This window comes from Vombatus ursinus, unplaced genomic scaffold (genome assembly GCF_900497805.2).
Source record: "Vombatus ursinus unplaced genomic scaffold, bare-nosed wombat genome assembly UNPS02014830.1, whole genome shotgun sequence".
In the NCBI taxonomy this organism is placed as follows: domain Eukaryota; kingdom Metazoa; phylum Chordata; class Mammalia; order Diprotodontia; family Vombatidae; genus Vombatus; species Vombatus ursinus.
In genome coordinates this window covers 41,943,943-41,968,191 of record NW_020954608.1, presented here as the reverse complement: position 1 = coordinate 41,968,191, position 24,249 = coordinate 41,943,943, and the positions used below count along the sequence as shown (strand labels likewise).

The following is a 24,249-nucleotide window of genomic DNA, read 5'->3' as shown; positions in this document are numbered from 1 at the left end:
CCAAAACAATTGATTTCAATTAAAAACATTTTTTTTGGCAGATTTTCTTGGGTTTTCTAAGTATCTGTCATGTAATTTGAATTTGAAGACTCTTCCCCTTGTCTTATTTCTATAATTAACATCTTTATGTTATATCAAATATTTATGTCAAATAATAGTTGGGAAATAGAACAATCATCTTTTACCACGATTGTACTGGAATTGTCCCACTGTTGTTAATCATTATTCTAGGGTGACAATTCTTAAAACTTTTTGGTCTTAGGACTTCTTTATACTTTCAAAAATTATTTGAGAACCCCAAGAGCTTTGGCTTATGTGGGCTATACATATGTATATTTGTATGAATAGATGTATATATTGGAAATCAAAATTGATACATTTAAATATTAATTAATTTAAAAATAAGTAATAAACCCACTACATGTAAATAACACTTTTATGAAAAGTAACATTTTTGCCCATATTTTGCTTAATAGAAGACAACTGGATTGTCATATCTGTTTCTGCATTCATTCTATTGCAATATATTCTTTTGGTTGAAATACATGAAGAAAATCCACTGCAAACAGATATATAGGTGGAAAAAGTAGTATTTTAATAGGCCAATGATATCTTAGTATTATTATGAAAATAGTTTTAACCTTGCATACCCACTAAAGGGGTCTTGGAGAACCTCAGGGTTCTGTGGACCACCCTTTGACAGTTACCGTTTAAAGCAATATTACAGAATTTGTTGTAAATACTGTCATCTTCTTCAGACGATTTTGATTCAATTTCTACTCTGCTTAATTTTAGAACACTTTTTAATTTCATCTAAAAACACTTTGGAAGAAGTGTTCTTAACCACAAAGTGCTACTATGCATAGAAAACCTGTTCTACTTCACTGGTACTAACATCTGTGAAATGATATTTGTATTTCTAGATCACACCTTAAAATATAAGAATGACAGGCCCCTAGGCAAGGATGGAGTGTACCTAAGAAATTATGGTAAAAATACATTTGCTTGGTGTCTTGCTACATTAAAATCTTATAAAAGTTTTAAGTCTAAAAAGGTGGAAAAGGAAGAAATTTGGCTAAGTATATATACCAAGTTTGATACCAAAGAGAGATAGATGGCATAATGCAGTAAGGAAAGTTGCTGTTTTTCTCAGATGACACTCAGAAGTTCACAGGAGGAAAAAAAAAACATCAAAAGGAGAAGACCAAGACATAGGTATGATTCAGTTCTGATGAGGGACTTTAATTATCAAGACATTTACTGTAACTCTCTGTCAAAAGCTAAACAGCTGACAATATCTTGACTTGATTTAATGATAATTTCAGGGGCACCTAGATGGTGCAGTGGATAGAATGCTGGGCCTGGAGTCATGAAGATCTGAATTTAAATCTGGCCTCAGACAATTACTAGCTGTGTGACCCTGGGCAAGTCACTTAACCCTGTTTGCCTCAACTTCCTCCTCTGTAAAATGAGTTAGAAAAGGAAATGGTAAACCACTCAAGTATTTATGCCAAGAAAATACCATGTAGGGTCATGAAGAGTCAGATAGACTGAAAACAACTGAATAACAATGATAATTTTATCCTTTAAGAGGTGGAAGAATTAACTAAGGGGAATTCTTTTCTGAATATAATTCTTGCTAGTAGGAAAGAACTGTTTGTTGTATTGGAAGTGATAAGAATCTTGTGGGGGAAGTGACCACTCTCTCCTAGAGTTTATGAGAGAGGAGAGAAATCCAGAGTATAATCTGATATACTCCTAGATTTTGTTTCTTCTTTTTTGTTTTCCTATTTGCTAGACAGTCGGGGTTAAGTGACTTACCCAGGGTCACACAGCTAGTAAATGTCATGTGTTGTGTATCTGAGACTGGATTGGAACTGAGGTCCTCCTGACTCCAAGGCCAGAGCTCTATCCACCACTGAACTGCCCCACTATACTCCTAGATTTTTAGGAGAGCAGATTTCAAAGCATTCAGAGGAAAGGTGGGTAGGATTCTGTAGACTCCAGTAGGATTCTTTGGAGGACTTCAACTGAGGAGACATGAGAAACTGTCAAGAGTGAAATCCTGAAAGAGAACAATTCCAATGAAAAGGAAAAGTGAGGGTTGGTCAAAGAGACCGTTGTGGAAGTAAAGAAAACTCACCAACTTGGATTTAATACATATATATATGTATGTGTGTGTGTGTATATATATATATATATATGTGTGTGTGTGTGTGTGTGTATGTGTGTGTGTGTCTATATATGTGTGTGTGTGTCTATATATATATATATAAAAGATAAAAGCAAGGGAATATAAAACTAAAATATGTAAAGAATACAAAAGAGTGTTGTGATCCTACAAGAATAATGTTAAGCGAGTGAGAATTCAGAATCAGCTGAGGATGGTTAGGAAAATTAAGAACAAGAATTTTTGTTGTTGTTCTTTAAGCTATAGTAAGAGAAAGGGGAATATCAAAAGAAAAGAAGAATGATGCTCAGAGTGGATTATATCGTGATAACTGACAATAAAGAGAAGGCAGAGTTCCTCAATTCCTATGTTGCTTCTATTTTCTAAGGAGAATAACCTTTGGACTGGAAAGAACAGAATAAAACTAGATAATAGGAAGTTAATACACAAGATCTATAAGAAGATAGTAAGGACATACTCTCACTGCCCTTGATGAATTCACATCACCTGCCATAGAAGAACCCCATCAAGTACCGTAGGACCGAACAGCTGTGACAGCTAAACTAGTGACAGAATTCTGTGAAAGATTGTGGAGAACAGGGAAGAGACCTTCAAACTGATTCCAGTGCCTGAGGCTATGCCAACATAGCTTCAGGCCAAAAAGTATTTATAAAATAGAATTGTAATAGAAACTGTAATTTTCTAGAAGGGAATCACAGAATCACAAAATTTCAGAGTTCAATGGGATCACAGCAGCCAAGGAGTTGAATCTATATCTGAAAGAGTCCTTGCTATGACATGAGGGAACAAGGAGTCATTCAACCTTTGCTTGAAGAACTCCTACATTCGGTGATAGCATGTTACAGTTTATTTAGGATGTTTTATGTCTCCATCAGCATGTCTACTCTGTTTCACACCCAGCAGCAGAATTCAGCCCTCCTTTCCCCACAACCCTGGTTCCCCACAGCAGCAGTGAGGTTAAGGTTAGGATTAGCCTTATCCCTGCCCCACCTTAGGGGGAAGGAATGGTGTTGTCTCACTTTAAATTCCATCCCCAGAGGCTCTTGGGATGATCTAGCATAGCTGGAATGATAATTATTCTTGATTCCTGAATCTAGAATATCTTATTCTACAGTATATTGTTAAAAAGATAGGGCACATCTACAAAAGGAAATGGTAACCATAAAGAAATAACACTGGTTTTTGAAGAACAGATCATGTCTGACTAATCTTAATTCCTTTTTGATAAGGTTTTTAAACTGTTTGATCAGAATGCTTGTAGATATAGTTTACCTGTATTTTAAAAGAGCATTTAATAAAGTGTTTGCGTATTACTCTTATGGAAAAGATACAGAAATAACTTTGATTTTATTGGCAGAAGGTACTCCCTTTGCCAACGTAGGTCAGCAACTTCCCCGCAGTTTATAGTCTTAGAAAGTTGTGCTGGGAAATTCACATTTTATGCACCTAATTCTCTTTTACACCTGTCTTTTGGATGGAGAGAAATGGCCTCAGCCAGATGCTGGGCTTTTTCCTTCAGGCTTAGTATAGTGCTACACTGACACAAACACATGTCCTGCCCCAGTTCCCTCTCTTCTCAGTTGTCTGGATGAGCTCTATTGCAGCACAGAGTGTTGCCATATTGCTGTCTTAGCCCAAGCTCATTCCTCACTCCACCTCTCTTGTACCCCCAATTCAGTGACATTGGCCTCTTTTGACTCTGGGCATTTTCACTCGCTGTCTGGAATGTTATCCCTCCTTATCTCTACCTTCTGGCTTCCCTCAAGACTCAACTAAAATTCCACCTTCTATAGGAAGTCATTCCCAATACTCTTCATTTTAATACCTGTTGTCTGTTGATTATTTCCAATTTATTTTGTATGTAGCTTTTAAAAAACATCTACACAATAGTTTGCATATTGTCTCTCCCATTATACTCTGAGCTCTTGGTGAGCAGAGACTATCTTTAACTTTTATTGTACGCCCAGTACTTAGCACAGGCCTGGGCCATACTAGGTGTTTAATAAATGTTTTTTGACCAACTATTAACAACAATAGAAGTTTTAAGCTAGAAGATATATGTTTCATCTAAGGTGGTGGCTAGTGGCAGAAAATTTCATGCTAAGAACAGAAGGATTTTATATCACTATCAAATGTTTCTTCTCATCCTCATCCTTCTTGACCTTTCTGATGGGGTTGGGATCTAAACCCCAGAAAGGAAAAACCCTGGACTTTCCCACTTGGCCAAATCTCTGGCCATCAACTGGCCTTTCATTGTGGCTATGCCCAATCTCCCAATTCTCTGTTCCCTTAACCTAGGCTGGCCCTACCTCCCTATGGCCCCAGTCACTTCCCACCCTTAAACCTAAATAGACTCCATTCTCCCTTGGCCACATGGTCCAGGTCCCTGGCATTCTATTACCTCCCAGTCCCTGCACACTATTGGCTACTCCTAGATTACTCCCACAGTCTTTCTGTATATAAGGTCCATTTTGTCTCCATTAAGATGCTCAGATTCTTAAAATCTAGCCACTGCTCAGATTCTTACAATCTAGCCGATAGCTTACAGATGTTCAGATTCCTTAAGAGTCTGCCCAATACGAAGGATGTTCTAATAAACTTTGTCTTTGACTGAAAGAAGGCTTGTGTTGAATTCTTTTGGGCAGGACCCATGTGTTGTGATTTTGGGGTCCCAGCACCCCTAAACCTTAACACTTTCTACAATATTTGACACTATGGACCCCCCCCTTCTCTAAGTTTTCAAAATACTGCTCTCTCTTGATTCTTCTCCCGATTGGGCTGCTCCTTACTTCTCTGCTATATCATGATCCAGGTAACATAATCCAACTGTGCATATATCCCAAGGCTTTTTCCTATAAACTCTTTTCTGTTTTTACCCTCTCCCTTGGCAATCTCATTAGCTTTCACAGATTTAGCTATCACCTCTATGCAGTTGACACAATTTTATATATCCAATCCTGGCTTCCTTTTGGAACTCGTGTCTCAAACTCAAAATGTCCGAAACAGAACTTATTATCTTGTTTCTCAAAATCCAATCCTCTTTTCAAGCATCCCCTTTTCTATCAATACACTAATATCCTTGCAGTCAATTCATTTGGCAAACTCAGAGTCATTTTTTACTCAAGGAGTCTATCGGCAGGTGATATTGTATTAATTATATTCCACTCTGAAATGCTACTGTAAATGTTACTGTAAAAAACAGATAACAAAGTTTGTGCTAGGCAGCAACCTGTTAAATTGCTTTATCTATCTTTCTATTTTTAATCTATTTTAGTGAAACTAAGACTCACCATTTCATAACTTTTCTGCCAGTGTTGCTTTAGAACCACAAACCACAAAATACTAGTTCCTGAAGAATTAAATTTATATAACACCCAAAATGCAATGCATGTAGGCATAAGTAGGTTGAAATAGATGACTAATCAAGAATTGTATAAAGAAGGAGTGTAAAGGGTGCCATCCGAGAGATGTATGACCTGCAAAGATAGATGGTCAGTCTTATGGCAGGAGGGTGGATCTGATGCATAACTCACATGTTCTAGTACTGCCTATATAATGTCAAAAGATCTAAGACAAGGTCTGTAGAATACTGGGTGGCTTAAACTTGTTGAAGATTTGCAGAAGATCATGGACAAAGTCTTCATAGGATGAGAAAGTATACATGGATTACAATCTGTATCACTGCATGAAATACTCATGTTAATAAAATCTTAGGATCACTATCAAAATACACACCCTTAGACAGGCACTGCAAATAGAAAATGAATTGGGCCCAGACTGATTTGCAGGAAGAAGTTGGGCTGGATTATAATAGGATTATAATAAGCTCAGTGCTTTCAATGATTCCAAGTTGCATATATGTGTCCATGTATAGAAATAGGTAAAAATAGACATGTAGATAGATTATTAGATATACTATACATATATATTGCCTATTTTTGGAACAATATTGTTACAAATTTATACTCTATATGGCTATAAACTACACCATGTTCAAAAGAATCAGAATTATAAACTACCCATATAACTACAAAAATATAAGGAAGGTGTATCTTGATGGCAAAGTAGTAGTATCAGTGAACTAGCAATAGCGCAGAAAGGGACACGAATGAACAGAAAAATCGCTGAGTAGGTGATATCGTGAGAATGAAAGATAATAGATAGACTGAAAGAGTCTGCCACTGGCCATGCTGCATTCCTTGTTCCCCTATGGATGTACCTCTTCCCCCTTCCTCTCCCTCTCAGCCCCCTTTTATGTGTTGCCTTTCTCCTTAGAATGTAAGCTCCTTGAGAGCAGGCAGTGAATTTGATGGAGAGGTTGTGATCTTCACTAGAAGAGGGTTCAGTCATGTTAATATGATCATGGATACATCTAAGTATCTATGTATGTAATTCAAATATACACTTTTTTTCTCCAGTAACAGAAGCTGTGATCTAAAAAATTATTTCAAATCACAATTTCCAAGTGTCTGAACACATCATAGTAACTTGCATGTACTTAGGACTTGGAGATTTACGAAGTACTTTTCTCACAACAGCTCTATAAATGTAGTGATCATTATTCCTATTTTTCAACTGAGTAGATTGAAGCACAAAGAGGTTAATTGATTTTCCATGATTAAGCAGCCAGTTAGTGACAGAACTTGCATTTTCACCCACATCTTCTACTTTAAATCCATCACTCTTTCCAATAAATAACAGGGATTTCTTTTATATAGCCTGTGTCTATATTAAGGCTATCTGATTTTTTACTATTTAGATTGAATTGAGAAGTCAAATAACCACCATCAGTCTGACTAATTTGTCTTATTTTATTCAATTTTCTGAATTGACTAATTTAACCAGTTGTTTTGATGTGACCATAGATAAAATCTTAGTTTGATGGTGAATTAATTCTCAGTTTCTCTCCTTATTTTATATTTAAAGTCTTAACTTCCATAACATCCTTGTTACCAGATTATTTCAACCTTTGTCGTGCTTATGCTAACTCAGATCAGCTCACAAGAGCTGACTTAAATTTTCAGCATGAGAATTTACACCTTGGAAGTTGGCAAACAAGTCAGGGCTTGATTTATTTTTTTTGCTGATTGTCTACTCCTAAGAAAAAGTGATGGAGAAAATTTTAATAATGCATTTTTAACTTCAAAGTGTGTTGTGTTACATTCCCCCTCCCCATCACCAGAGAGCTGGTTATTAAACATTTACCAGCACACCTCTTATTTCAACCTTATTGCTTAGCTGGTCTAAAAATATTTTTAGATTAAAAGCACTATGTGATTTTATTCTGGGATATAAAAATATAATATGAAATTAAAATAAAGTCCTGGGAATAAAATATTAATGTTATCATTTCAATTAAATGAAAATTGTTTGTTTTGCAGGCCCTATCATATTTCTATTAAAGTGTTCTAATATTATTGAATGATTTTCATTCTAGTATGGCCAGTGGTTATAATTACACTTTGCTTTCATCACCCACAGTTGATGAGCCATCAGCCTTGGAGGAGAAAAAATGACCTAGCTTATGAATGATATGAAAATTTGAGGAGAAATAGAGACAAAGATGATGAAATAATGGCCACTGTGGTAGAGCCTGATCCTTACCCTAAAGCTATAATACTGTGATAATGAGGCTATGTCCTACTTGGGCAGCACAGAATTGTGAGACAATTCATGAAGGTATACAGTAAGAGAAGTGGAAGGCATCATCATGTTAAGGCAGCGAGTACCAGGTGAAATGGGAGCAATTTACTTCTGGGCTAGATTGTGGTGTTGACCTTGGATTAAGAGATAGAGCGAAAGAATAAGAATTTGGCTAGGTGGCACAGTGGATAGAATACTGGGCTTGGAATCAGGAAGATTCATCTTCATGAGTTCAAATCCAGCCTCAGACACTTACTAGCTGTGTGACCCTAGGCGAATCACTTAACCCTGTTTGTCTTAGTTCCTCATCTATAAAATGAACTGAAGAAGGAAATGGCAAGAAAACTTTAAAATGGGGTCACAGACAGTCAGACATGATTGAACAACAGCAAGAAACAGAGAGCAGCCAAAGTACCCTAGGTCATGAATTCCCCACTAACTGGACATTATTGAGAGGTATAGTCATGAATGGAAAAGTCTTGAAGAAAAGCCTGCTTGCTAACTCCCTATAGAAGGTGCTGAGGGGAAAGTGTGAATCTAAGTACCTAAAACATGTCTTTTAAAATCCTTGGGTTGGCTTGCTTGTTGACCAAAAGGGGTATTATTGCTGGGTCTAGAGCAAGACTTTGTGGTGGTATTGAAATATCTTTGACTTTTATTGCTTTTTCTCCTATGGTTATGATAAACTGAATATATATATATATATATGCAATGTTTGAGAGGTCAGTACCATTATACTATGCTTCTGTGATTTAATTCTTTTAAAATGTAGCAGGGGGCGCAGCTAGGTGGCACAGTGGATAGAGCACAGCCCCTGGATTCAGGAGGACCTGAATTCAAATCCAGCCTCAGACACTTGTCACTTGCTAGCTGTGTGATCCTGGGCAAGTCACTTAACGCCATTGCCTAATAGAAAACAAAAACAAAACAAAATGTAGCAGGGAACAGAAGAGAGAGGAGTTGCTGATTTGTTTCTGTTTATTAACTGGTTCGTGCTTTGGTGGCTTGGATTCTAGTTCATGAAAATTCATGCACATGATATTCTTAGAATAAGTAAAAGAGTGCTATCAGCCATAAAAAAAGGTGCCATTCTGGTAAAGAAGTAGTTAGTAGATGATCATAGAGCTTGACATTACCCCATGAGAGCCCTCTGGGTTTGGGTGGAGTGCATAATGACTAGGGTAAACATATGCTTGACAATACTTGGTTCTTATTATTGTAAAGAAGCAGACATGAAATCATACTACACTGTTAACCTAGTAAGAAAGAGAGAAAGAACAATTTTATTTTTGTTCATTTTCTGTTCCTAGCTCATTTTCCATGTCTATATTACTTAAAATGTTGAGTTTAAAGTATTCCAGTTAAGATTTCCTTTTATGTGATAAAAAATGAAGAGACACCAATCTTAATCTGAGTCTAAAATATAGTATTATTGCAATACTTTTTATAGAATTTATTGATCTTTCAATAGTTTCTGATACTATAGACAGAAACTTTGGACCAAACCATTAACCTTGGCCTACATACCATGCTATAATGCAAAACAAGTCAGATCAAATCAATGACCATTTATTAGGTGTTTACTGTGTGCCAGGTATAGTGATAAGTGCTAGTCAAAACCAAAACCAAACAAAAACTTGTCAGTCCTTCATACTTGATAAAACTGCTAGCACATAAAGGTTTTTAAAATGATGAGGCTACGTCATTTCTCTTCACTTGAATTTCTTTCAGTTGTAAAGTTCCTATAGAGTTTACATCAATATTGAAATAGCAATAGAAAATAGAAAGGCAAGAATTCTCCTTAATACTGAGGGCATGATGTTATTATCTCTAACTAGGAATGGCATTAAGAATTCTGAAATACGATGAAACACACCTATTGGCTTATCGTTGTTAGGAAAAAAATTAGTTTCAAATAATCATATTAAATTTGAAGATGCTTTTGGAAAATTAAAAAAAAATACTTAAATGGACAGTGTTAAATAACTCCATCTAACAGGTGAATTTATTCAGGACCTTGGGAGCATAATTTGCAACTAACTGATTTTCTTGAGTTCATCAGGATGCAGTCCTACTCAGAATCTAACACGAGTTCAAAGGGACTATCCCAAGATTGTTTAATTGTTTTGTTTTTTTTTTCCCTTTAGGCAATTGAGGTTAAGTGACTTGCCCAGGGCCACACAGCTTGTAAGTGTCAAGTGTTTGGTCTGAGGCCGGATTTGAACTCAGTTACTCCTGACTTCAGGGCTGGTGCTCTATCCACTGTGCCATCTAGCTGCCCCAAGATTGTTTAATTGTTGAGGAAAGCTATAGGTGACGCCTGCCCTAAATTTTTTTCAAGGCAAAATAGTCTCCTATTCTCTGTGATGTAGAATTCTGTGGTTGTAGCTGAATATTTGTTAAATATTTAAACAGATTGGTAAGAAATTCATTTATATATCTTTCTCTAGGAAAAAAATGTTCATATCCTTATGGCCCATATCTGTGCAAAAGTAGGATGATCTTCCATTTAGTCAAAAAATGGATGTCAAATTCCAAATTTTTCTTTCTTTCTTTTGTTCTTCCTTCATTCTTTTCTTTTCTTTTCCTTGATATTTTGTCTCCCTATCTTGACCAGACTGGAAGTGGAGTAGTCACTCACAGACCCGATCCTAATACGGACCGACACAGAAGCTTTGCTTTGTGTATGCCAACATCACTTCACATGGAGGCATCCACATGGGAAATGCAAAACCTACTTCTGTGTTACCCTATGACATGAGTGGGAGCAGGCTTTTCTATTGGCTGCATAGCTGGAACAGATTATGTCTTTAAAACTACCAGATTGTGACACTCACTCTTTCCAGCTGTTCCCAAAGGGGTTGCCCTGTTTACACACAGTACGATACCATGAACTGAATTGGGTAAGGGGAAAGACAACAACTTTCCTTTCTTTACTCTTAGGCTCCATGGCCCCAAGAAATGGGAATTGTCTGGGTTTTAATTTTTTTTTTGTTCATTTCATTTCTAGTTGCAGGATAATCAGAACCTTGATCCCTACGAGATGCAGATGAGCCATGGCAATCTTGGAGGCAAGATTCCAGGCCAGATGTTTCAACCAGCCCAACAAGGAAGATCTGAGAAATCAAAGTACCTGACCCTTGAGCACAAGGGGCTTGAGTCTTTGACTTGGAATTTGGTAATACTGTTCGAAATAGGAACTAGGCTAAGCAGTGAACCTAATCACTCTTCCTATTAAATGATATAATATTTGTAAAGTGTTTAGCACAGTGTCTGGCATATAGTGCTTTATAAATGCTTATTACCTTCCCTTTATACGTATCACAAAGACTGAGCTAGTGTTGGGGGGGATTTATCCTCCCTCTCCCAGGTATTGCAGGGTATGTTAATATACTTGTCCTTACTATACCATTGAAGTAAATATTCATTTATAAAAGCTAATCTGACTCTTAAGCAATAATATGGAACTAGGCTACAGGGACCCCTAACATTGAGTGGGTCGTTAATGCCCCTAGCCCCTAACAAATCAGTGGGGTCTGGAGCCAGGAGCATAGAGACTGGATACCCTAAATTCATTTAAGGTAGTTGTATCAAATTAAAATAGAAACAGGGGCTATTGAACTATATACATAAGGATCTCTGTAGGCCATATGTTGATTTAGAAAACTACATATGAACATTATCTATCTTCTATTGTATTTTTATTTATTTCATTAAATTGTTCCTGATTAGATTTTAATTTGGTCTGCACTTGGGAGTTACAGACTGGGGCAAATGTTAGACCCTTATGCCTTAAGGGTATTGGTGAACCTGGGAGGAATGGTAAAATGTAACATGGCTGGAATTTAGGCAGTACAGGCTACAGTAGTCACTGTTATATAACACATAATAAAAACTACCTTAAGATATAATATTCCAGAAAGATAGCCTAGTGGCCATTGGGCCTAACAATCATTTACCCAGATTTTCTAAACTGAAATCCTGTGTTATAGTCTCAGAAAGCAGTATTTCCTGTAGAAACGCCTTCACTGAGTTAAGATTTAATCTTATGTCTCTGGCTTTTATAGGGGTTGGTTTAAGAAATACCCCTTCAGAATATATTTCTATGCCTTTAAAAAATTGTAGATGAAGACAATGGCTATTACCTTATCCTGTGTCCCTCAAGTAAGAACTTACATATTTTTTTTTCTTTAGAATTCATTTCTAGGAAAGTATCTCTTCTCCCCATTCATAGTCTTCTTATCACACAACAATACAACAACATATTTTCCTGGGTGCTGCTGAACTTAATCCAATTCCTAGATATAGAAATGAATATATCCTAATTACCTAATACATCTATTTTTCCTGCTTCTTTTAACTTATTTATTTGTCCTTCAATTTTTGTTAATTGTCCAGGTTGTATGTTTCTTAACTTTAGAGGACATTTCAAATCCTTTTTGGAAGCAGGTGGGGTACACATCATAAATATAAATATTTATGCATTTGAAATACTAACATTACTTTAGTTCGTTTTGCTTCTTAATCTGTTCCTCCCCTTGGGATGATTCCAAGATTCCTCTATAATTCTTAAAAAAGATGAATACATCATATTATACAAGAATATAGAAGGAATAAAATAAATAGAAATATTGATCATTATAATCATAAGACATTTATATTATACTTATCTAATAATAACATAACTTATAACATAGGTAGGAGTCACTAATCTCCTACCTGTAAGTTATTATGCTATTAATCTCATTATATAAGTCATAAACCTCATTATACACATTTTATAGAAGAGGAAACTGAATCTCACTGATGTTAAATGATTTCCCCCCAGTCACACAAATAATGGCATAAATGGGACTTAAACTTGTCTCTACTTGCACACCAATGCTTTTATTCTCCATATTCTTCCCTACTTAGATTTTGATTAAAAGCATGCTTAAGCCACGAATACATGCTTGTTAGGAATTTGACAATGACATTAAGAATTCCATTGGTATCACTTATACTGAAAACCAGTCAGTATTACCACTAATTAAAGTAATTATCAATAGGAAATTCTAGAGATCTTGTGTAAGGTATGGTATAAAATAGATTAGATTACCATTTATCTTTTTATTCTTCCCCATCCCATTTCTTATGTATAATGTAATTAAAGAGAATTCTTGACTACTTTTCACTTCAACTCAGCTTCTCATTCAAACTAAATCAGATGTGCCAGGCAATCAACAAGGGCAGAGCTTCCTTTTTCTACTGGCTTCTGCTCAGTTCTAGACTTTGGCATGCTACTAGCACCTAGCTTGCCAGGAGCAGCAGAGACTTTATTCTGTTTGATTTCCAAGGTTACAAAAAAGACGGTATATTACTTGAAATTTTAAGTACTGAAGGTACCATATGAACATCATATGCTTAACATACTAACAATTTTTAGGCAGGGAAAAAAAAACACACTGCATCAATGCAGAACAAATTAAATCTGTCTAATAGGAATGAGGTAGAAGTGTTCTTGACCTTTTCCAGGCCTCTTGATATGGCAGTATTCATATCTGGTGAGGTTTTCTCCTTAGGGCAGTATTCTATAATGGGATTTAGTTCTTTTCTTTAAAAGAGAAAACCATTGGAAGAACTAAATGAGTCTGCAAGCAGACATTGCTACTGCTGATTGACATGAATGATGGTTTAGACATAGTTACCAACACACAATGGATAACAAAAATAATTATTAAAAATAAATAGTAACTCCTTAGAAAAACATTTTAGAATTGTATTTTATAAAACAACAGAATAGAAATTGCATTTAGGGGGAGGAAAAGGGTAGAGGAGCAGAATGAGGTCCAGATCTGTGATTTCACCTTGGTGGGGAACTCCCCCTGGACTCCCTCCACAAGTCCAGATCAGCAATTCCTTGGTAATTTATAGTTTTAGAAAGTTCCCTGGGGCATGAAGAGATTAAGTGACTTGCCCAAGGTTATATAGCTAATGCAGAGAAAAGGCTCATCTTTAGGTCTTTGAGGTTTCACGTTTAGCCCTCTAGCCACTTCCTCTAGTTTCAGGATACTTTATTATCACAGAAAAATTAGGGGATTTATAAACTAATTAGTGGTTCAGTGTGCAGATTATAATATTAGACAAATTTAGAGGTAAGCATAATCCAGACTAGATTAGGGAACACTGGAAAAGAGTTATGAGAAAACATAATCACATAGGCACAAATATAACTCATATAATACTAGCAGTACTAAAATTCACTCACTCCAAAATGGTTTGTTAATTTTTTTTCTGACACCTACACTGTATTTCTTTGAAGTGATAGGAATACAGAAACAGCAACCCAGTAACATTATAAAAAACAGAAAAGTAATATGCTTGTAAAAATGCTGGAAAGCTTTTGAAGAACATGAAGAAATGATAAGTAGGAGACATGGAAATACAGAAACGTAGACTAATAAGAATCTACGTTAATGCCAAAGTTGAAATTGGTGTTGACCTGAACTCCATATACACAATGAAGGCCGACAGAAAAGGTCCACCAGTCCTTACCATCTGCCCAGATGTTATGTTCACCAGGCTCCAGAGTATTGCCATTTGACCTGCCATTTCACCCCAAGTACTCTTAGGTTTTCTCTTTCATCCTTTCCTATGTAGGCCCTAAGGACCGTGAGGCCTTTCCTTTTGACTTGCAGCTAAACCTTCCTATATGTGTTATTTCTCCTAATTAGAATGTGAGCACCTTGAAAGCAGGAACTGTTTGGCTTTTCATTCTGTATCTCTAGCTCTTTACATAGTGATTAGCATATAGTAAGCATTTAATAAATGCTTTTCATGCATTCATTCTCCTTGCCAAAGCCAAGACCCCTATTCCATTCTTTAGGTCATAAAAAACCCTCATTTGAGAAATAGATAGTAGAATGATAAGGCAACAACTTATTCCCATACATTGAGTTCAATTTTATTAGAATTTCTTGAACACTTTTTTAATTCTAAATTTTAGAATGGTGTATGTCTCATACGTATTTTCACAAGGATTCTGCAGTTATCAGTTAACATCATTATAAATGCATCACATTTCTATGCTGTTCTGACTGGTCATCATATTTGAATGAAATTAATTTCAAGTTAATCAGTTTGACCACATTTTAAAATCTGAATTGTGCATTTTGATCTATCAAGGCATGTATTCTTCATATGTAATTTTAATGTCAATATTTCAAGTTTTAGAACTATATTTTCCTAAACTAACTTCAGGATATACAACTTAGATTTTGTTAAAAATATAGAATATTATATAGCATATGTATATATTGTGCAGTGTGTATGTGGAGACCTATTTCTACATTTAAATAATTTTTTAAAACCATCAATAATTTGAAAATATACTGATAAAGAGTTCTAGCTGAACAATCACAGAGATGTATGATAACAGTATATATCTTCCCTTCAATAAAATATATACCATTTCTGCTCTATTTAATATTAACTTAAATCCCTTTCCACATCCTCCTAGTGTAGCCTTTCTAAAATAAATGTGATATATCTGTGAGCTCACTTCTTGGTGGGGCATTAATAGCAAATTGCGTGAACCCACCCTCCACCCACTCCCAAATGGAAAATCAGCAGTACTTACTACATCCTGCCTTGTAGCTGAAGCCTGGAGGAAGGAGGAATCCTTGCTGGGCAGCTGCTGCCAGTGTTCGCTGGTCTGGAGGGAATACTGGAATCATTAATGGAGGCAGCTGACCTTGAACCTGCTGAACATGAGAAAACTAATCAAAGGGAGAATTCTTTTGTTCCTTTAAGGAAAATGAAGGTGTTTAGTCCATTTTTTAATATGTTGGGACTTCTCATTTGAGGTACAAATTATGGAATCACCTTAATTATAGAATAATAGGATAAGAGGCTTAGAAGTGACCTTAGAAGCCACTTAGTTCAATCTCCCACCAAATCTGGGAAACCCGTCTACATCATGCTTGACATATGGTCATCTAACTTCTACTTGTACATATCCAGTGGGTTCACTCCTTTGCAAAGCAACCTGTCTACTCTTGTAATGCTCTAATCACTTAAAAGGTCTTCCTTTGCTGAGGTAAGGAAGGATTATCTTCCTTTCTATGTTAAAAAAAAAAAAAGTCTAATTATCTTGGTATCTCTTCCAGTGCCCAGTACAGTGTTCTGCATATGGTGAACATTTCATAAATGGCTGTTGAATGATTAAATCAATTACTTGGTCCTAGTTCTACTCTCTGAAGGAACACAGGGTAAGTATAATTTTTCTTCCAAATCATAGCCCTACATGTAGTAGGGATGGTTGTCATGTGGGGACAGTTGTCATGTCAACACTTAGTCTTCTCTTTTCAAAGCTAAACAACCCAACTCTTTTTCATATGACATGTTGCAGACTTCCAAACACCTCACCATCCTTATTGTCTGTCTCTGGATGTAGTTTAGTCAACATCTTTCTTAAAATGTGTCATTATTAAACACAATACTCAATCTGAAAAATATAGAGTGGGGGGAGGTATTAATGCCTCTTCTGATATTAGACTACTATGACTGTCATATAAAATTGCATGTCTTAACTGTGTCAAAATACATGTCTGCATTTTAAATATGTATTTATATGTGTGTATATAAAATGTATATGTATGTATATAATTTGTTTAAGCTAGCTTATTTTCAGTTAATCAATGCTAAAAATTATCTGCCTTTAGTAAGGAACAGAGAAGCTATTTTAAAACACATTGAAACAGTGCAAAGGATTTTCTTATATATCTAGAAAAATTCAATACACAGGCAATCATTGGTGATTCATCAGAGTAATTTGCATTACATTCAGTAAGTCTGCAGAGCTCCCCCCTTTTCTCAAATCTTAACTAACATTCAATTTTCAAATAAGTAAGCACAATAAAATGAAATCTTCAAAACTTCTTGTTAAGACTATATATATATACATATATAATATACATATATATATATTTAAAATGTTTTAAGCCAAAGAAATATTATAATTGGTTTTTTTAATATAGGGGGGACATAGTTAAAGGGGGGAAATATTTGCCCTAAAGTTAGAAAAATTCAAAATGAATTAGAAAGGACTTTTCCTCCATTAAAAAATCCACAATGTAGTCATTTTTAGCATTAACACATAGTATTTATAATTCTTCTATATGTGTACAGTATATGATCCTTGCACTTTAGAAACCTACTGTATAACACAGAACACAGCAATATAAATATTCATGTAAAAAACTAAAATCTTTATGAGTAAATATAATTCACATTTTCTTATTTTTCTATTATAAAACATTTTAATTTTCTTCTTAGAAAGTGGGTATGAGGAGAGAAAGGTAAAGATTATCACCTTGCTTTCCAATTAGAAAATTGCACTGAGACTAAATTTACAAATCTTCAGCTAACAGGAGGTAATTTTAATTCAGCTTGAAACAATTAAAAATAGTTAAAGCTAAAACTTTTGCAAACTTTTTTTTAAAGCATTTAGTCTTTTGAGTGCTATAGCATTCATACACACACCGTCCATGGGGATCAGCTCACCCACAGCTGAAATTCAGCCACCTTCGGTAGGTAACGTGGCAGCTGTTTAAAAGCACATAGCAACATTACACAGCAGTTTAAGCCAGAAAATGAAGAATATAATATCCAAATGAGATCACAAAGGGAGTTTAGGTAGGCAATATATAATTACCCAAACTGGAGTTAAGCCAGGATCAGGATGCTAACTCCTCATATTAGAAAAGAAGTGTCATGGGATCTTCAATGACCACTAATGATCTGTTATTTCATATTTAATGGAAAAGGTAAGGCACATTTATCAATCGGTTAATTCAAAAAAAGGTATTAAAATTAAGTGAAAAGTAATTTCCCTTCCAATCAATCTACTAGAATAGTTGAAGAAATCTCATTGTGAAAGCATTTACATAGCAATAGAAGCATATAAAAATGAACATGATATAGTATTGAAATTTGCTGCTTAAAATTTGATCCACACCTCTCACTCCCCACCAGACATTCTCTGCTTGTCCCACCTCCTGCTTTATTTGATTCAAGACAAAGACAAAGTAGCCATATTCTTTCAGAACAAAAATGAACAGCCATGTGGATTTTTACATAGTACTCTTCTTCGGCAAAGAGCCACAGAACTTTTTTAAAAATCGTTTCCAAGGATGAAAGTGACTTTGCCAAGCAAAGTGGCTTCAAAACAGGACTCAAAAATACTAATAGAAAGACAGATGGTTCTACTAAGAGCTTGGCTGCCAAAAAAAAAAAAGGAGAAAAAAAGCAGAAAAAAGGAATGATGTTATTGAAGCTGACTGCAAAGTTCTCTGATGACTGCGAATACTTTTGTCCCATTGCAAGTGCTAACTCTGCCTTCAGGGCTGATAGAGCTAAAATACCAGCCTCCCCACATTCTACCTCCCTGTGCTCTCTCCCCTCCAAAATAAAAACTGTCAGTGCCAAAGCCCACAATCCAGCAAAATTCTACACTTGATTCTGACTGACTGCTCAACAGAAGCAAAATATTGCACGGAAGGACTCCCGTTTAGGAATAGACTCACAAGGAAAATTACCCTTTTCCCCCCTCAAAACTGTCTGTCATATTTTCTTTTTCTAATTCCCCTTTTCCTCCTCCCTGCCACAAAGGGCCCCTGGGCCCTTTGAGTGCAGACAATAAAAACTCAATTTGTATAAAGGGGGTGGGGGGGGGAGCAGAAGTAGCACTGCAGAGACATGAGAATAGTTTGCAAGGATTTAAAATAATCCAGTCAAAACACAGTGCAATTTTCCTTCCAAACTACTACTACAATAATATCTCCACTTTATTTCCTTCAGGGCAACTGTCATTTCTTTTTAACTAGATTGCTACCAGATATAATAGAAACTGAAATATTATATGGTCACTGACTCTTCCTTTATATGGCTCATTTCACTACTGCATTTTAACTTTTACATGATGTGTTTGTTAGCATTGTTGCTAGGATATAATCATTTAAAAATGATATAGAATTAAGTCTTCCTTTTCAATTTTAAAACAACGAAGTATATTTTAAATGCCATATACAATTGATTTACACATTTTCCCAATAAATATGCTGTTCTTTAAAAATGAATGATTCATGTATATTTGGCATTTTCTTATCCAACATACTTTTTTAATAAGTAGAATTCAATTTGTCTAATTTCAGCCAACAGAATATGAAAAAAATAAAATAACTATATTAAAATTCAGTGACATTTGTTTACTGTAAGTCAATGTAATCTCTATGTTCTAAGATGATAGGATAATTATTTAGGGTGACAAGACAGGGTGACTGTTTATCAAGAGAGTAATTGTTGGGGAACAGACAGATGTTTTCTTTGCTAAGGGAAACTAAAATCTTTGGGGGTATTACACCAGTTATAAATAGCACCTGTTTTTGAGAGTACTTAGCTGCAAAACATTCCCTGAAGGATAACAAGGGTATTGATCATAATCTCTGAAGCTTGAGGCATTACTTTATGATTGAGATTTCTTTAATTTCTTGAAAACAAAACTTAATACAGCTGTTGCTTGAACAAAAAAGTTCTTTATTACAAATCCCTATTTTCCATAAATATACATGATTTTCTTTTCTATCTTTTTTAAAATAATAAAATATCTTGATTCATGCATGTGCAATTGCCTACTCACACAATTGCTTTTTTTCCCTTTGTTGGCAAAAATTCACATTGTTTTATGTCACATGGTACTATGTCAAGTAGAAATAAGCAGAGGAAAAAAGGACATAAAATATACTGGGCAAAGTGAAATATGCTGCAGATACTCTGTCTTAGGAATGGATGATCCAAATAATTTCATTACAAAATCCACCTCTAAATGGTTTTTCCATGTACTATGTTACTGTTTTAAGTTTCGGTTCATTAGTTCATTTAATAATATTGCTGAAACATTGTACTATTCAAATATATAAAATATCTGGGAGTCTACCTACTAAGATATCCTCAGGAATTATATGAATTCAACATAGCTAGATAGCTCAGTGGATAGAGCACTGGACCAGGAGTCAGACCTGAGTTCATATCTGGTCTCAGACACTTACTAGCTGTGTGACCCTGGGCAAGTCACTTAACCCTATTTGCCTTAATCTACTGGAGAAGAAGATGACAAACCACTCCAGTATCTTTGCCATGAAAACCGACAGTATGGTCCATAGGTTCATGAAGAGTTGGACACCACTGAATGAATAACAACAAATTAAATACTTATAACAGAAATAATGGAAGTCTTACATAATAAGAGGAACATTAATTGTTCATGATTGGACTGTGCTAATGTAATAATAAAAAAGACAACTATTTAAATTAATTTACTCATTTAGTTCCATAATCATCAAACTACTAAGGACTTATTTGTTTTAAACTAAGCAAAAGAGGAACAAAATAAAACTGGAAGAAGAAGAGGTCAAGAATCTTAATGGAAATAATGAAAAGAAAAAAGGAATGAAATGGAGTAACAGTACCAGTTCTCAAACTACATTATATTACAAAGCAGTACTCATCAAAACTATTTGGAAGTTTTAAAAAATAGAAAAGTTGATTGATGGAACAGATTAGGTAAAAACAAAATACCCAGAAGCAATTGAATATAGTAGCATAGTATTAAAACCAAGATCCTCAAATACTAGGGTAAGGAATCTCTACTTAAAAAAAAATAAAAGCTTCTAGAAAGACAAGAAAGTAGGCTAGAGCAACATATGACACCATATACCATAACAAAATCCTATTGGCTATGTGACCTAAATATACAAAATCATGTCATAATATTAAAAAAAATAAGACATCCAGAGAAGAAAGGAAGTAGATACCTTCCTTTTATGAATTATACAAAATTATGAATGTTTGATACATCTTGGGGGGGATTCTTATATAAACAGGGATAGGGATGATCCTAAAATATTTTGTTTGTTGATATAAAATGGACAATATTGACTGTATAAAATTGAAAAACTTTGCATTAGGAAAATGAATGGAGTTAGAATCAGAAGAAAAATAAATATATGGAGAAATTTTCACAGCATCTTTATCTGATAGTCTATTATGCAAGACACATAAAGAATTTATATGTCTTTCTCTCTCTCTTTCTGTCTCTACCTATCTATACCATCATCCTAATCAATATGTAGTCCGAGGACAAGAACAAGCAATTTTTTTTTTGGTTAGGCAATGGGGGTTAAGTGACTTGCCCAGGGTCACACAGCTAGTAAGTGTTATGTGTCTGAGGCTGGATTTGAACTCAGGTTCTCATGAATCCAGGGCCAGTGCTCTATCCACTGCACCACCTAGCTGCCCCAGAAAAAGCAATTTTCAAATGAAGAAATACAAGCTATCAATAACTGTATGAAGATTTTTTCCAAATCACTAATAGTGAGACAAATTTTTTAAAAAAACCTCTTAATATTATATATAAGGCCCATTAGATTGACAAAGGTGAAAAAAGATGAAAATAATAATTGTTGGAGAAATTGTGACCAGATAGATTCACTAATGCACTATTGATGGAGTTATGAATTAATAGAACTCTTCTGGAAAAGGATTGGAAATGATAAAGTTTGAATGTGAATTTGAAACTATAGAGTTGCTGAACTGTACATACCCTTTGACCTAGTAAAATTTTTATTAGAAATATGTCCCAAAGAAGTCATAGCCATACCCAACAACAGGCTATTATAATAATAAAAGAATGAGGTGATAAGGTCCTGCACTAAAGCTGGGGCAGTATCAGAAGAAAGGAGGGGTGGTATTTGAGAGATGTTGTAAAGATGAAATTGGCAGGCCTTGGCAACAGCTTGAATATGGGGGGTAAAAGTTAGTGAGGGATCCAGGATGGCTTCTGGGTGGCAATAGTGGGAGGATGGTATTACCCTCTGCAGTAATAGGGAAGGTAGGAGGTGGGGTATTGTTTAGGAGGAAAGATAATGAGTTCTCTTTTGTACATATTGAATTTAAGATGTCTACTGGGCATCCAGTTAGAGATGTCTGAAAGGCAGTTCAAAATGCGAGATTAGAGATCAGCCGAGAGATTGGAGCAAGAAAGGTAACTTTGAGAATTATTAGCACAGTGATTGTAATTAAATCCACAGAGAACTGATGAAATCACCAAGTGAAGTAGTATAAAGGGAGAAAAGAAAAGGACCTAGCATGGAACCTTGAAGGACACCTGAGGTTAGAGGGTATGGTAAGGAGGAGGATCTAGCAAACGAGACAGAGAAGAGGAGGTCAGAGAGGTAGGAGGATAACCACAAGAGAATATGTTTCAAAAATCTAGAGAGAAGAGAGCATCAAGGTGGAGAGAGTGATCAACAATATCAAAGGCTGCAGAGAGGTGAAAGAGAATGAAGATTGAGTCAAGGCCATCGTATTTGGCAACTAAGAGATCATTTGTAACTTTGGAGTGAGCAGTCTTGGTGGGGTGATAAAGTAGAAAGACAGATTGGAAGGTGTTAAGAGGAGAGTGAGAGGAGAAAAAGTGGAGGCATCTATTATAGATAGCTATTTTGAGGAACTTAGCTACAAAAGGCAGAAGAAATACAGGACAATAGTTGGCAGGGATGGAAGGATCAAGTAAGGATTTTTTTTTTTAGGATAGGGGAGACATGGGTATGTTTGTATGCAGTAGGAAAGAATCCAGGAGAGAAAGAGATATTTAAAATAAATGAAAGAGTGGGGAAGACAGACAGGGAAATCTGATGGAGGAGATGGGATGGAATGGAATCACTTGAGCTGGTAATAAAGTTAGCGTTATTAAAGAGTAAGGCCATTTCATCATGTGAAACAAGGTAAAGGAATAAAAAGTGACAGATGGCACCTGAGTGATAAGAGATGAAGAGGGGGAAAAATGGCATTCATGACCAAAAGCATCAGTTTTTGGTAAAAGTATGAGGCAAGGTTCTCAACCAAAAAACAGGAGAGAGGTGGACTCATGAGAGATTTGAAGAGGGATGAAAAGCTTTGGAAAAGTTGCTGTGGAGAATGGGATATTGAGTTGATTAGGGAGATACAGTAAGATTGCCTAGCAGTAGTGAAGGCCCAGTTACGATTATGTAACATAAATTTGTAACGAACCCAGTAAGAACAGTTGCATGATTTTCTCCATCTTTGTTAATCAGGGTGTATATAGCTAAGAAGGTGACAAACAGTGAGAGTGATCCAACCCTGAGGCATAATCTGATAAGGGCATAATATGATAATGGGGCAAGAGATTCAAGAGAAGAGAATAGGGTAGAGTTAAATTGGTTCACCAGGGAGTTGAGATGGGAAGAAAGAGGAGGGCATGGCTAGTGTAGGAGAAATGGCCTAGGAGTGAATTGAAGGATCGAGGAATAGGAAGTCACAGTACAGAAAGACAGATGTGTTTGCTAGATCCCAAGAATGAGACATAAATTCTCAAACATGGCTAATATGTTGATTTCTTTTGCTTACTTATACATATGTATTACAAAGGACAGCTTCTACTTGGAGAGCTGAGAAGCAACATTAGTGGGTCATAGATGACATGAAATAGTATCAATAAAGTATTAAAAGAAAAAAAGTATAGAAGAGAACACAAATAGAGCAATTTTGCTATTCCTTTGTTAGATTTACACTTACTACCTACCTATGTGACCTTGGGCAAGTTACTGAACCTCTTTTTCCCTCAGTTTCCCCCTTTGTAAAATGGGCATAGCATCTACGTCCTGGGCTTGTTGTCAGGATCAAATAAGATAATAATTTCAAAGCACTTAGCACAGTACCTTGACACATAGTAAGTGCTATATAAATGTTTTTATTTATTACTATTAAATAACATTTCTTTTTAAAAAGCATATAACATGTTCACAATTTCTAATAAAATCCTTTCCTATTATTCCTTTTTTGAAATATTTGTGCATGTTAATGATTGTTAAGTTAATGATAAAAAAGAGAAAAGTAAAAAGAAATGTCTCAAATGTCCCAGAGGTATCTCAAACTTAATAGAACTCATTCTCTTTCCCATCAACCTTACCCTCTTGTTAATTTCCTTATTTCTGTTGGTGGTCCACCATTATTTATTTCCTTCACTCATATTCATAAACTTGGATTCATATTAGACTTAGACTCATAGGATATTAGAGTTAGAAGGGACCTCAAACAGTCATCTACTTCAACCATTATATGAAAAGAATCCCTCCTCTAATATACCTAAAAAGTGGGCATACAGGTTCTGCTTACTGATTGCCACTACAGAGTAACTCTTTACATCCTCAACCAGCCCTCTGGTGCTAAACAAATCTAATTCCTCTTCAAGTGACAGCCCTTCAAATACGTGGAGTCAGCTACAATTTTCCTTCTCCCCCCAAGTATTCTCCAGGATAAACATCCTCAGTTCATTCCTTTCTTTTAACCATTCCTCA

At 35.5% G+C, this 24,249-nt stretch overlaps 1 protein-coding gene across 3 annotated transcripts in view; it reads right to left on the bottom strand.

Annotated features, from left to right (window-relative positions):
* The window catches only part of SOX5 (SRY-box 5), a 1,269,090-nt gene that overhangs the window by 140,880 nt on the left and 1,103,961 nt on the right, over nucleotides 1–24,249 (bottom strand). For all 3 annotated transcript variants that reach the window (XM_027838648.1, XM_027838647.1, XM_027838649.1), the window contains one exon: nucleotides 15,453–15,573. In XM_027838648.1, coding sequence (XP_027694449.1) covers nucleotides 15,453–15,573 — 121 coding nt within the window. The remainder of the gene's footprint in view (nucleotides 1–15,452; nucleotides 15,574–24,249) is intronic.